General features: G+C 47.0%; 1 protein-coding gene across 1 annotated transcript in view; it reads left to right on the forward strand.

Moving 5' to 3' along the window:
• Positions 1 to 10,231: 10,231 nt before the first annotated feature.
• aldh8a1 (aldehyde dehydrogenase 8 family, member A1) overlaps positions 10,232 to 15,375 on the forward strand; it is a 66,970-nt gene continuing 61,826 nt past the window's right edge. Inside the window, exon 1 of the mRNA XM_078542381.1 lies at positions 10,232 to 10,455. Coding sequence (XP_078398507.1) covers positions 10,309 to 10,455 — 147 coding nt within the window. The 5' untranslated portion in view covers positions 10,232 to 10,308. The remainder of the gene's footprint in view (positions 10,456 to 15,375) is intronic.

Raw genomic sequence — 15,375 nt, forward strand, 5'->3', positions numbered from 1 at the left:
ACCAGTGCTGTATGTTACAATGTGGTGTCTAGTAGTATTCTGTAGTAGTTCTGTTTTCCCAGGCAGTGCTATCAAATTGAACAAAGCCATGGTGTTTAGGGAAAGGAATATAGGGCTTAAGAGCAGGAGTAGGCCATTCAGCGCTTCGAGCCTGCTCTGCCATTCAATAAGACCACGGCTGATCTGGTTGTGTCCCAACTCCACTTTGCCGTCTGCACCCCCCGCCTCCACCCCCGCAACCCTCCACAACCCTTGACTATCAAAAATCTGACTAACTGTGCCTTGAATAAATTCAATGACCCAGCCTCCACTGCTTTCTGGGAAGAGAATTCCACCTACTAACAACCATTTGAGAGAAAGAATTTCTCCTTCTCTCCATCTTAAATGGTAGGCCTCTTATTCTTAAACGGTGTCCCCTAATTCTAGTCTCCCCTACAAATGGAAACATCCCCCTGGTATTTACCCTTTCAAGTCCCCTCAGGATCTTATACATTTCAATAAGATCATTTCTCATTCTTCTAAACGCCAGTTGGTATAGGCCCAACCTCTTCAACCTTTTTTCATAAGATAAGCCCCTCATCCCAGGAATGAGTCCAGTGAACCTTCTCTGAACTGCTTCTAATACAATTTTATCTTTTTTCAAATAAGGAGACAAGAACTGTGCACAGTATTCCTGGTGTTATCTCACCAATGCCCAGTACAGCCGGAGTAAAATTCCCTAATTTTATACTCCATTCCCCTTGAAATAATTGCCAACATTCCATTTGCCTCCCTAATCACTTGCTGTACCTGCATATTTACTTTTGTTATTCATGTACCAGGACACCCAGATCCTTCTGTACCACCGGGTTCTGCAATTTCTCCCCATTTAAATAGTATACTGTTTTTCTATTCTTGCTGCGAAAGTGGACATTTCCCCACATTATATTCCATTTGAAAAATTTTTGCCCATTACTTAACCTGTCTATACCCCTTTGCAGACTCTCTACCTCTTCTTGACAACTTACTTTCCTACCTATCCTGATGTCATCAGCAAATTTAGCTACCATACATTTAACCCCTTCATCCAAATAATTGATTTAGATTGTAAATAGTTGAAGACCCAGCACTGATCCCTCTATTTATCACATCCTTTCCACCCAAAAAATATCCATTTACCCCTAGTCATTGCTTCCTGTTAGCTAACCAATCCTTTATCCATGCTAATATAGTAACCCTTATACCATGTGATCATATCTTTGTAGTAACCTTTGATGTGACAGCTCATCAAATGCCTCCTGGAAATCCAAGTACACTGCATCTACAGGTTCCCCTTTATCCACCTTGCTTGTTGCTTCCTCAAAAAACTTTAACAAATTAAACATGATTTCCCTTTCATAAAGCCATGTTGACTCTGCCTGATCAAATTAGGATTATCTAAGTATCCTGCTATAGCCTCCCTAATAATGGATTCTAGCTATTTCCCAATGACAGAAATTAGGACTAACTGGCTTATAGTTTCCTGCTTTATGTCTCCCTCCTTTCTTGAACAGAGGAGTTATATTAGCTATTCTTAACCCATTGGGACTATTCCAGAATCTAAGGAATTTTGGAAGATTATAACCAATGCATCTACTATCTCTGCAGCCACTTCTTTTAAGACCCTATGGTGCACGCCATTTAGGTCTAATAGCTTTCCCAGTGCAATTTCCCTAGTGATGGTGATGGTTTTAAGTTCCTCACTCCCATTCACCTTTTGATTTTCAAGTATCTTTGGGAAGTTTTCTAAGGGCAAAATTTTCCTGTTGGCGTGTGGGGGCAGGCACTGCACTCCCGTGCGTAAAATGACGTGCAATGATGTCGGGCGAGCGTTCCGATGTCACCGCGCGCCATCGCGATATTTTGTTGGGCGGGCGTGCGTTGATCTCTGATGTGCACCCGCCATTAATTAACCGGCCACTTGAGGCACCAATCGACCGCGATTTTCCGGCACCTGTGCAATCTTCAGGTCGTCACGTGGGTGCAACGGGCAGGCGGGTAGGACACATTTGCATAAACCTCATCCACTGGCGGGATAAGAGGGCTCAGTGGGGTCACGAGTGTGTTCTGTCAAATATTGATGTTTCAAAGTTACTGATACTTGCCTGTATGATCTGCAATACTTCAAAACGCAGACCAGCTGCTTGGTCTGGACTCACAACCTTCAGGTCAGCACTCTGCAGTGAGGAATCTTTTTTGGGCCTGCAGGTTTCAGGAAGCCTTCCCTTAGCTTGGGAATGGGAGCTGAACTCTCCACTGGAGGCACCTCCTCTGAGGAGGAAGGGAAGGCTAGAGGGGGGAGGAGGCCAGGAGTGCACATTCAGCCTCCAGGGGAGCCACCTCTGGGAGGACAGGCGCAGGCACAAGGGGTGCAGGGCCAAGAGGTAGTCCAAGGTGGAAGGGGCCGCAAAAGGTGCCACTATCCTGCTGCCAGGGTTTACAGGTGGCGAAGCAGCTACCTCAATATGTCTGAGGTGCAGTGCCGAAGGAGGCTCCGTCTCTCAAGGGAGACAGTCAACTATATCTGTCAGATGATTGGGCCTGAGATCTCTGCAAATTGTGTGGGTGGACACCCCATGCCAGTGGCTCTAAAGGTCACAGCTGCCCTCAACTTCTATGCCTCTGGCTCCTTCCAGGGCTCGGTGGGTGATCTTTGTGGTGTCTCCCAATCAGCTGTCCACACTTGTGTCAAGCAGTTTCCAGACGCTCTATTCAGGCGTGCATTGACCTCATCCACTTCCGCTGGGACCAGGCCAGCCAGACACAGTGAGCCAGAGGCTTCGCGGCAATTGCTGGTTTCCCCCGTGTCCAGGGGGCAATAGACTGCACACATGTGGCCATCAAGGCGCCAGCAGGTGAGCCCGGTGCCTTCATCAACAGGAAGGGCTTCCACTCCATGAACGTGCAGATAGTGTGTGATCACAAAATGCTGATTCTACAAGTCTGTGCAAGGTACCCACGACGCCTACACTCTCAGACACTCCCAGGTGCCGGGGCTCTTCAGTGCTCCAGCTCGGCTGGATGGATGGCTGCTGGGTGACAAAGGCTATCTCCTCAGAAGGTGGCTCATGATGCCTCTCCACCATCCAAGAACAGAAGCTGAGCAGCGGTACAATAGGAGCCACGGCACCACAAGGGCTGTGGTGGAGAGAGCCATTGGTCTTCTCAAGATGCGCTTCCGATGCCTGGACCACTCAGAGTGCGCATTCCAGTACCCCCCAGATTGTGTGTTGCTGATGGTGGTTGCATGCTGCGCTCTACACAATCTTGCGCTGGAAAGGGGGGACGCAGTGGACGATGAAGATGTAGGTGCAGTGGCTGCGGCTGCACATGATGAGTCCAGCAGTGAGTCCGAGGATGAGCACGCACAGGGAAATGCTGAGGGGGTAGACGCTGACCTGAGCATACTCCAGGGAGGCAGGGACACCCGGGATGCTTTAATCCAATGAACATTCCATTAGCACACCACATATGGACCTCCAGGACAAGCCTGGGCTGCAGGCTCCATACTCGATACCTAAGCGCAAAATCAGCCTGGATAGGAACATTAACTAAGGGCCTTGTTAATAAAGCTGAATATCCCACAAATCACTCATAACATTTTTGGAAACCATTCACCTGCAGAAGAAAAGATGCACCCTCAGCCTTGGTGACATTTCTGAATTTAATATTACAACCAAAGAAACTTAAGGAAACAAAATGACAAAGTTGTTAAAATCACACCAACTCTTAAAGACCTCATCTTGGGCCAACACAAGAGCACCAGTGATAAACCCGTGGTGTGCCTAAGGTGCCTTATGTTTACATTTTCGGGTGCTACATCTTGGTGCTGACCCATCGCTGGGAGTGGCATCTGAGACAGCCTGCTGACTCTGCTGTCCTGTTGGCCTCGATGACCTTGGCAGTTGTCCTCTGGCCCATGGAGCCTGTGCTGGCCCCGCCTGGGAGGGAGCTGCCAGTTCCAAAGTTGGCATCTCCCCAGTTGTTGCAGCCTCATCGGATGCAACGGTCACTGGCAGAGGGGCGGAGGAGCTGCCGCCCTCATCCGGAGCGCCCTAAGAGGAGACCGCAGAGACGACAGGCAGCTACTGCGCCGACATGAGGTCGCTTCCGACCTCCCTGCTCACCGTAGATGGATGGGCACTGAGCTGTGAAACTTGGTGCCCAGACCATCTCCCACATTGGCAATGACCAGCTGAGGTCAATGCTGATATGAGGGTTTGCTGGTCCGAGCGCATCCCTAGGTAGTCCTGATGGGTCTCCTGGAGGAGGCTCTCCACGAGAGACACCACTCTTTCCATGAAGGATGCATGGCGCTTGGCCATGAGGCTCATTGCTTCAGCCACGTAGACTCCTCCATCACGGAGACCAAGCCAAGCATAGCCTCATGTATCTCCACCAGATGCTCCCGCACACCCGGCCGCATTTCCTGCATTTGCTGCGTTGCGGATGACTCCAGAGGCACATCATCAGGCACCGGCTGAGCATGTGCCTGGTCCCCTGCCGTCCTCCGACTGCTGGCGCCATGGGCACTCTCTGTCTCTGCCAGCTCCTCCAGCGACTGTGAAGTGCCCTCTCTGCTGTGCCCCGGGACACTAGCCGATGTTCTAATTCCCAACGAGGTGCTAGTACCTGCGCTGGTGCCTGCCTCACAGAGATGGTGTGACGCTGGTGAGACTTCAGGGACCTCAGGTGTGAGAGGGGGCCTCTCCTGCTCCTCCTCCTGGCCCTGCCCAGTTGATGCTGAAAGGAAGAACAAGGACATTGGATCAGTTAACATGGAGAAAATGTCAATGTGCACCCCTGTCCCCCAGATCATTATGCGCTCATCCTTCCATAAGCAATGGTCAAGCTTCAATCACTGAACATTCAGCACTGCCATGGCTGTTGGGAGAACAATGGTGATCTCACTGCTGGGAAAACATACCTGCCCGTGGCACCCCAGTCTCACCGACTCCGGTGGACCTGGGCGCCTCCCCAAATCTAGGGCCTCCTGCTCGAAGCGGCTGAGAATCGCCAACTGTGCCAGGTTGCCTCCAGTTCTCACCCGCTCGGCTGCATTATGTGCATTCTTCTCCTGAAAAGGAGAGAAGAGCATTGATTAGTGCTACTTGTTCCTGGACTCTCTTTGTGAAAGGCCCAACCAGAGTGGGACATTGCAGGGCTCCAGTGTCTCCTCATCCCGCTGCTGCCGAACACTCACTTTATTCAAGCAGTGGGGAAGGGATAAACCAGGGAACTACAGGCCAGTCAGTCTAACCTCAGTGGTGGGAAACTATTGGAAGCAGTTCCGAGGGACAGAATTAATCTACACTTGGAGGGGCAGGGATTAATCAAGGACAGTCAGCATGGTTTTGTTAACTCCCAAGGTGAGGTGAGAGTGACTGCCCTTGACATCAAGGCAGCATTTGATTTAGTGTGGCATCAAGGAGCCCTAGCAAAACTGGAGTCAATGGGAATCAGGGGGAAAACTCTCCACTGGTTGGAGTCATACCAGCACAAAGGAAGATGGTTGTGGTTGTTGGAGGTCAGTCATCTCAGCTCCAGGGAATCACTGCAGGAGTTCCTCAGGGTAGTGTCCACAGCCCAACCATCTTCAGCTACTTCATCAATGACCTTCCTTCCACCATTAGGTCAGAAGTGGGAATGTTCGCTGATGATTGCATAATGTTCAGCACCATTCGCAACTGCTCAGATAATGAAGCAGCCCATGTCCAAATGCAGCAAGACCTGGGCAATATCCAGGCTTGGACTGACAAGTGGCAAGTAACATTCGCGCCACACAAGTGTCAGGCAATGACCACCTCCAACAGGGGAAAATTCAACCATCATCCCTTGACGTTCAATGGCATTAGCATTAATGAATCCCCCAACTATCAATATCCTGTGGCTTACCATTGACCAGGAACTGAACTGGAATAGCCATATAAATATTGTCGCTACAAGAGCAGGTCAGAGGCTAGGAATCGTGCGTCGGGTAACTACCTCCTGACTCCCCAAAGCCTGTCCACCATCTACAAGGCACAAGTCAGGAGTGTGATGGAATACTCGCCACTTGCCTGGATGAGTGCAGCTCCCACAACACTCAAGAAGCTTGACACTGTCCAGGACAAAGCAGCCCGCTTGATTGGCAGCCCCTCCACAAACATTCACTCCCTTCACCACTGACGCACTGTAGCAGTAGTGTGTATCATCTACAAGATACACTGCAGGAACTCCCCAAGGCTCCTTCGACAGCATTTCCTAAACCCACGACCACTACCATCTAGAAAGACAAGGGCAGGAAATAGATGGGAACGTCATCATCTAGAAGTTCCCTTCCAAGTCAATCACCATCCTGACTTGGAAATATATCGCTGTTCCTTTACTGTCACTGGATTAAAGTCCTGGAACACCCTTTCTACCAGCACTGTGGGTGTACCTACACAACGTGGACTGCAGTGGTTCAAGAAGGCAGCTCACCACCACCTTCTCAAGGGCAACTAGGAATGGGCAATAAATGCTGGCTCAGCCAGCGAAGCCCACATCCCGTGAATGAATAAAAAAAGGACATTAGTGAAGCAGATGGGTTTTTACAACAATCAACAATGGTTTCATGGTCATTGTTAGACTTTTAATTCCAGATATTTATTAAATTCAAATTCCACCATCTGCCGTGGCGAGATTCAAACCTGGGTCCCCAGAGCATTACCCTGGGCCTCTGGATTACCAATGCAGTGACAACACCACTAAGCCACTGTCTCCCCCTTGTCTTGCAGTCGCCCTTGCCATTTGACCAAGGGTCTGCTTATCTGCAATCGTGTGGTAGTCCGCGTGTAACGTCTGCCCCATGTTAAAAAAAAACCATGCACAGGCATCTTTCACCCATCAAAATGAAGTTTGGGACCTCGAACGTTAGGAACCTCATGGGCAACCCTTACAATGACAGACCTGAGCACTGCTCAGGAAGATCAGGCACTTCAACATTGACATTGCTGCCCTAAGTGAGAAACTTTGCCGGGAATGTGCAGAGGTGAAGTCGAGGCATCAGAGGGAGTGCACAAACCTTCAAACAACTCATGTACCCAAACCTTCAAGCACCACATGCCCCACATGTGGCCGAGTCTGCGGATCATGCATTGGACTTATCAGTCATCTCTGAACTCATCGAACAGGAGTGGAAACATCATCCATGATCCTGAGGGACTGCCTAAGAGGAGAAGCACCATTGTCGTCTGCACCCAGCTTGATATCAACTTTAAACTTAGGCACATCGCATAATATTTCATCCTCTAAGTCATTTATGAAAGTGATTTAAAAAATAGTGACACCAACATCAACCCCTATGGAATGCCACCGGTAACCTAGTCCTCCCACTACAGCCCTGCCACAATTCAACCCAATTCTTTGTCATATGTCCCCTGGACATGCACCATATGAATCAGTTCATTTTGTATAACAGTCAAATGTCATCCTGGAAATCAGGTAGGTAACATCCATTGCCTCATCTTTAATCTTTAAACTCCTCAAACAAATCCAGTAGATTAGCCAGACTTATCCTGTCACGGGCAGTTTATTGAAAATCTCTCCTCTGACCCACAATGAGGCACAGTGGACAATCTGCCAATATATTGTAATTAATTCAGAGCTGAGGACATTTTTTGTCTGTGGGTTTTTGGAGCAAAAAGCATTCAGTTAATCACTTGTGGAAAGAAGTGAGAATGAGGGAGGGTGAGTTGAGGAAGGGGTGGAGGATAAGGTATGTAAAATTCTAAAATCTAACTCAAACCTACCTCCAACTTTTGGATTTAATAAATGCATGTTTGAATGCATGTGAGGCGGGTTGATCATTATCATGTGTTGAGACGACTTTCAAATGATTTTGACTGGGACTGTAACTTAACCCTCCTGTGTTTCCTGGGGCTCAAGAAACTCACCAGTGAAATGGAGAAAATATTGTGTGGCGCTTTGCGGGGTCTTTAAAGCTCACAATGTTGGATATCAGTAAAACTTCAGTGCTCCTTAGCTCCCTCTGGCAAATGTTTTGCAGAGGCTGCTTGTGATCTCAATCATTTCGAGGCTTTAAAACAGACAACGTCAGGTTGAGGTGGCTTGCCACGGATATTTTCGAGAACACATCGGACAAGGAAGCCAATCACCATCCACGGCAGCAACATTGTTCTGTGGTGGGGTCAGCGGGAGCATAAGAAAGAAGGAAAGACTTGCCTTTATTTAAAGCCTCCCATGAACTCAGGATGAGCCATAGCGCTCCACAGCCAATGAAGTACTTTTGAAATGTAGTCACTGTTATAATGTAGGAAATGCAGCAGCGAAATTGCACGGCAGCATGCTTCCACAAGCAGCAGTGTAGTAATGAGCAGATAATCTGCTTTTTTTAAGTGATGTTGTTGAAGGGGTAAATATTGGCCATGCCACCAAGGAGAAGCACCCCCACCCCCCCTGCCCAACCCCACACCTCCTTCCTGCTCTTCAAAATAGTGCTATGGGATCTTTGGCATCTGCCTGAGAGACGGGGCCTTGGCAATTGTGACAGTGCAGCACTCCCTCAGCTTAGGTTTTGTGCTTAAGTCTCTGGATTGAGCCTTGAACCCAGAACCTTCTGACTCAGACATGAGGCTATGACCAACTGAGCCACTGCTGAAGGGAGAACTGCAGAGCAGAGAGGTGCACAACTCACACTTGGAGAGTAGCAAACAGGAGGCCACTTGCATGCTTTCTTTCACCATCATCCCTCTAAAGGGTCAGTGCCACATCACAATTATCACTCTGCTGCAGAGCAGCTTGCTGAAGATCAATGATACATTGTACGGCCGTGGATAAGGTATCTATCATCCTGTTTCAGGTGGTGGACACCTCCTGAATGGCCTTGGCTGTGATATGCTTAGACTCATTTCAAAACCATGTTTGCAGCTCAAGTAAGTTACTTGCAACCCCAATCCACTACCCCTTTCTATTACTGTGTGTACTGTATGTATGTCAGCACCTGACAAAGTTGCTGCTGTACCCCTATCATCCCCTTCTAAAAGATGGCCTCAGGCTTTCAGCATCTGTGTCCTGCTGAGCAGAACTGTTCCCCCTTCCCCTCCCCCAAAGAGGGTTTTCCACAGCTGTCCTCGCTACAATTGCCTGTTGGTGCTCACTTGTGAATTACCAGGTGAAAACCCAGCTACCTCTAACCGGCCCCACCAAAGTGTGAGCCTATGGTTGCACAATCTGTGACGGTGAACCCTCAGGAGTGGGGTCCTTTGAGGAATCCTTGTCATGAATATTTGTAGACTCTGTGGTGGAGTTGACTCCACAATCAGATCAGTCATGATCTTGTTGAATAATGGAGCAGGCTTGTTGGACCAAATGGCTTACTACTACTCCTATTTCTTATGATCTTATGCAGCATTTAAATGGCCAGTTCTGGCTGAAGGTTTCAGTAAGAGTTTTGGTGATGCAAAAGGAACAGTGATTGGCTTTTTGAGTTGACTGATCAAATATGCTGTCAGATGTGTCAAGACATTTTATTTTTGCCATTTTACAATAAAGGCAGCAGGACACAACACAGAGCTAGTGACAAAGTTGCCATAGTTTTTTTCAGTCCAAGTTGCAATAAAATGCCTCTACCTCATTGAAAGCACAGTCCAGTAGTAGATAGCAATATGATTAGCTCCCAGATCCTGACCCTGATGGTGAAGTGGGAATGAGTTCCACTCCATAATGTGTTGTCCAGGAAAAAGGTGCACTGATTTTACACTGAAAAAATGCTAAACATGGAATTCAAAGTGCTGTAGGACTTCTTTAAGTCTTTTGAAATGCACCTGCTTTGTCTCATTACCATTTTGACATGATCCCCACTCCTAACATTTCTGAGCCTTATTCATTTTGGACCTAGTTGCTTGACATTAATCTCAGACGCTCCCTAGCAAAAAACAAATTTCCTGAAAACACGAGTTCTCCTCAATTGAAACAGCATTTCTTTGCCTGATGCCAGGTGATTTTCTAGAATGAGCTCCCCTGGAGTTTGAACTCTTCCCGTCCCCTATCCTCGCCCCCTGGACGAGCCAATGAAAGAAAGGGAAATAATGGAGCTGCAAGTCAAAGTGTCAACCTGAGCCGGCCGCCCAGAGCCCGCCCCTCTCATCGCCTATTGGCGCACGGGGAGCTGGATTGACGGCGGGGGCCGGCGATTGGCTGCCGCAGACATCGCTCACCAGGTCCTTGGGAAAAGGGGGGGGGGGGGCGGTGGTTGCTCGTGACGGCTCGCGTTTGTGTCTGGACCTGGTTTGGAAGCTGCAAGAAACCATGCCTAAAATGGCTCACCAGAGAACACATTTAATGCTGGAGAATTACATCGGTGGGAAATTTGTGCCGTGCTCCAGACACCTCGATTCCTATGATCCTTCCTCCGGGGAGGTATATTGCAGAGTACCAGACAGTGGCACGGAGGAGGTGAGACTGGTCCAGCGTATACAACATCTGTCAGCTCATGTAAAATTGCAATAATATTATTCAATCATGTTGGCAAATAGAATAAGCCTCGGAAGTTGGTTACAAAATGATTGCAATCTACACCTGCGCAGGGTACGTTCGGCTGGTGGAATTGAAATTCATTTAATGAATGCCATAAAACTATCATCGATTATTGTAAAAAAAAAACATTTGGCTCAGTAATGTCCTTTTAGAGAAGGAAATCTGCAATCTTTGCCTGGTCTGGCCTACATGTGGTTCCAGACCCACAGTAATGTGGTTGACTCTTAACTGTTGGCGAGGGCATTTCGGGATGGGCAACAAATGCTGTCTTTGCCAGTGATGCCCACATCAATAAAAAAAAATTGCCACATTGTAGACACTGTGCAGTATGGTTATGGGGCCACCAGCACATTACAAACTGTCTGGTAGTATCATGGGGTGGAATCTTCCAGTCCCGCCAGCAGTTGGAAGCATGGCGAGCGGGGGAACTCAATTTCTCAATTTAGGGTGACGCCAAAAATCAGTTTCCCAATGTCGGGATGAACTGTTGGAATTCTGTTCTCGGGACTTTATGGGTGGGTTGAGCTTCCCGATGAACAACGTTGGGAAGCCCTTCTGCATGCATTAGCATCTTGTGCATGCTCATTAAAAGGCTACCTCGTTGGAATTAAGTTCCCCTGGCAAATTAAGTACCCCAGCAGTGGGAAATTAGAATGTGCAGTTTTACGACTATGTATAGTGACATGCACCTGGTGAGCTTCACTTCTTCCATGCCTTCTTGGGGACTGCTCATAACTTCACTCATATCAGGTGTCAACAGCACAAGCTGCACCAAGGCAGGAAGTGGGTGAGAGGGAGTGGGGGTGATGGGGGAGGGGGGTGGCGGGTAGGGTAGAAGAGTGGAGCAGGCTGGCCTGGGAGGCAGGAAGGGAGGCTGTCCAGGTGCCATTTAAATATGCTGCCCATACCTTTGAGCCCATGAGATAACGGCAGGAAGTGCGATTTCCTGCCAGCCCCACCACGAGATTCACCACGCTCTGTACAGATGTAGAAGTAATGAGCTGTGCAATGCAAGATTGCGTGTTCAACCATCCTGCCGGCACCCCCCCCCCCCCCCTGCCAAGTGGGAATCACTTACACCTCCACCGAACTTATATTTCAGAGCGGAAGATTTCGCCCATGCAGTCTACGTGTTACACCATGCATTTCTCTGGTCAATGTAGTCCATACTAAAGAAATGACTGTGGCTTACCATGTGATATCATAGTTTTTAGAGGACTATGGTTTGGACAAATAATATTCCTGTCTGTGAAATGGTGCTCTATATGCTATATTGATACTTAAATGAAAGCAGGATGTACAGGATAAAAGATTCCAGAAACTCTCACCTTGTTTTCCGCTGCCAATTTGGAATTGATGTGCAGCTTTTATACTAACTGAGAGATGTAAACACCATGGCCACAAGAAATTTAAGATCTAGAAGCGATTGATATCAAACTTTGATCCTAAACAACACAAAAACTGTTCTCATAGGTGGAACAACATTCACATTGTAAACATCGTTAAAGTTAATTAATGCTATTTTCACTACATAACTGGCAACCTTAAAGTACACTGAATAGTTGAATGAAGTAATGCAATCATTTTCAAATGTTGAATGAGTACAAGCCCAGTGTCAGATATTAACTTGAAAATAAGCTATATTTATATAGCTATGACAGTAATAAAGAGGGAGTTAAATCCGAATATTTGAATGGCAGATTGCTGTCACACTATGTACATGTGTTTATTTACATATTGTACATGTCATTGGCTTGGGAGAAATCCTTAATGAAGCTGCTGTTCATTGGGTTAGGATGTTCCTTTGCACTGGCATTGAATGATACTCCTAACACTGACTGACTGGAGGTGGGGTGGGTGGGGGGTGGTGGGGATAGGTGGTGGCAATGATGTAGTGATAATGTCATCGGACTAGTGATCCAGAGACCCAGGATAATGCTCTGGGGGCATGGGTTTGAATCCCACCACGACAGCTGGTGGAATTTAAATTCAGTTAATAAACCTGGAATTAAAAAAGCTAGTCTTGTTAATAGTGACCATGAAACCATTGTTGATTGTTGTGAAAACCTATCTGGTTCACTAATGCCCTTTAGGGAAGGATATCTGCTGTCCTTACCTGGTCTGGTCTACATGTGACTTCAGACCCAGAGCAATGTGGCTAAATCGGATAGATTTTGAACAATTCTAGCAACTCAAAGCTGGGCACCCAATATACAACCACAACCTGTAACCTCATGGCTCAGCATACCCCCCACTCTACCGTTACCATTGAACCTGGGGATCAACCCTGGTTCAATGAAGAGTACAGGAAGACATGCTGGGAGCAGCACCAGGTATACCTAAAAATGATGTGTCATCCTGGTGAAGCTACAACACAGGACTATTTGCGTGCCAGACAGCGAAAGCAGCAAGCGATAAGAACTAAGCAATCCCACAATCAATGGATCGATCTAAGCTCTGTAGTCCTGCCACATCCTGTTGTGCATGGTGGTGGACAGTTAAACAATCAACAGGAGGAGGAGGCTCCACAAATATCCCAATCCTCAGTGATGGGGGAGTCCAACACAGCAGTGTAAAAGACAAGGCTGAAGAAATTGCAACAATCTTCAGCCAGAAGTGCCGAGTGGATAATCCATCTTGGCCTCCTCCTGAGGTCTCCAGCATCACAGATGCCAGTCTTCAGCCAATTCGATTCACTCCACGTGATATCAAAAAACGGCTGAAGGCACTGGATACTGCAAAGGCTATGGGCCCTGACAACATTCCAGTAATAGTACCGAAGACTTGTGCTCCAGAACTAGTTGCACCCTTAGTACAGTTACAACACTGACATCTACCCGACAGTGTGGAAAATTGCCCAGATATATCCTGTCCACAAAAAGCAGGACAAATGCAATCGAGCCTATTACCACCCTATAAATCTACAATCAATCATCAGTAAAGTGATGGAAAGTGTCATCGATGGTTCTATCAAGCGGCATTTACACAGAAAAACCTGTTCACTGACACTCAGTTTGGGTTCTACCAGGGCCACTCAACTCCTGACCTCATTACAGCCTTAACATGGAGAGAGCTGAACTCAAGTGCTGAGAGTGACTGCCCTTGACATTTGACCGAGTGTGGCATCAATGAGCCCTAGCTAAATTGGAGTCAATCAGAATCAGGGGGGAAACTCTCCACTGGTTGGAGTGATACCTAGCACAAAAGAAGATGGTTGTGGTTGTTGGAGGCCAATCATCTCAGTCCCAGGACATCACTGCAGGAATTCCTCAGGGATGGCCCAACCATCTTCAGCTGCTTCATCAATGATCTTCCTTCCATCATAAGGTCAAAAGTTGGATGTTTGTTGATGATTGCACAATGTTCAGCACTATTCGTCACCCCTCAGATACTGAAACAGTCCGTGCCCAAATGCAGCAAGACATGGACAATATCCAGGCTTGGGCTGACAAGTAGCAAGTAACATTCATGACACACAAGTGCCAGGCAATGACCATTGCCAACAAGAAAGAATCTAACCTTCTACTCTTGACATTCAATAGCATTACCATTACTGAATCCCCCACTATCATCATCTGGGGTTTACCATTGACTAGAGACTGAACTAGACTAGGCACATAAATACGGTGGTTACAAAAGCAGGTCAGAGGTTGGGAATTCTGTGGCGAGTACCTCACCTGACTCCCCAAAGCCTGTCCACCATCTACAAGGCACAAATCAGGAGTGTGATGAAATACTCTCCACTTGCCTGGATGAGTGCAGCTCCCACAATACTCAAGAAGCTTGTCACCGTCCAGGACAAAGCTGCCTGCTTGATTGGCACCATTTTCAATATCCACTACATCTGGTACTGACACAGCAGCAACAGTGTGTACCATCTACAAGACACACTGCAGCAACTCACCAAGGCTCCCTTGACAGTACCTTCCAAACCCGTGACCTCTATCACCTAGAAGGACAAGAGCAGGAGATGCATGGGAATACCATCACCTGCAAGTTCCCATCCAAGCCACACACCATCCTGACTTGAAACCATACCGCCATTCCTTCACTATTGCTGGGTGTTATGACAGTGCAGTTGGTAAAGCTGAGTTATTTAAAATTCCCAGAGGGAAACTTTAAACAACTGTCATAGCCTATAATTTTAAGTGTTATGTTTGAGATGCGACTCTAAATTCAGGAATGAGACCACCAGTTCTCGAGGCTTTACATTAAACTAAATGAAACATTTTATTAATTTACACAGGTTAAAATATATATACACATGGCTTCAAATTACTACTATCATAACTTTTAACAAATTCCCAAACTAATCTCCATTAAGGCAACAGTAGCCCATAGACTTAACCAGACACCAGAATTCACATTACAAATTCAAAATGAGGCTCTTTTCACTTTGGTTCCTGTGGAGCCAATTGGAGGCTTGCAGCTGCCTTTTGATCTTACATTGCCTCTGCTCTGCACACCCGAAAACTGCTAAAGTTACACCTACCACCACTGATTGAATGCAAATTCTCATTGTCTCACCAGCCTCTTTGAACTCCACCTTTTAACAATGAAACTCCTTTCATAGTACCAATTTTATTAGTAATATAAACATATTGCTTGGTAGCTGCTAGATAGGTGTCAATTTTCACCCCACTTCTTGAATACTCTATTCAAAAAATGCAAATGCACTTTACCTCTCTGAACTAGTACAAAATTAGTACATTTCAAAGCACCCAGACTAGCTGGCTTTAATATAATTAAGACACAGACTAAACCTCTATTTTAAAATAAAAATATTTTTCAATAATATTACATACATTAATAGCTTCATGACACTGGGTCAAAATCCTG

This window comes from Cetorhinus maximus, chromosome 5 (genome assembly GCF_964194155.1).
Source record: "Cetorhinus maximus chromosome 5, sCetMax3.hap1.1, whole genome shotgun sequence".
Taxonomy (NCBI): Eukaryota; Metazoa; Chordata; class Chondrichthyes; order Lamniformes; family Cetorhinidae; genus Cetorhinus; species Cetorhinus maximus.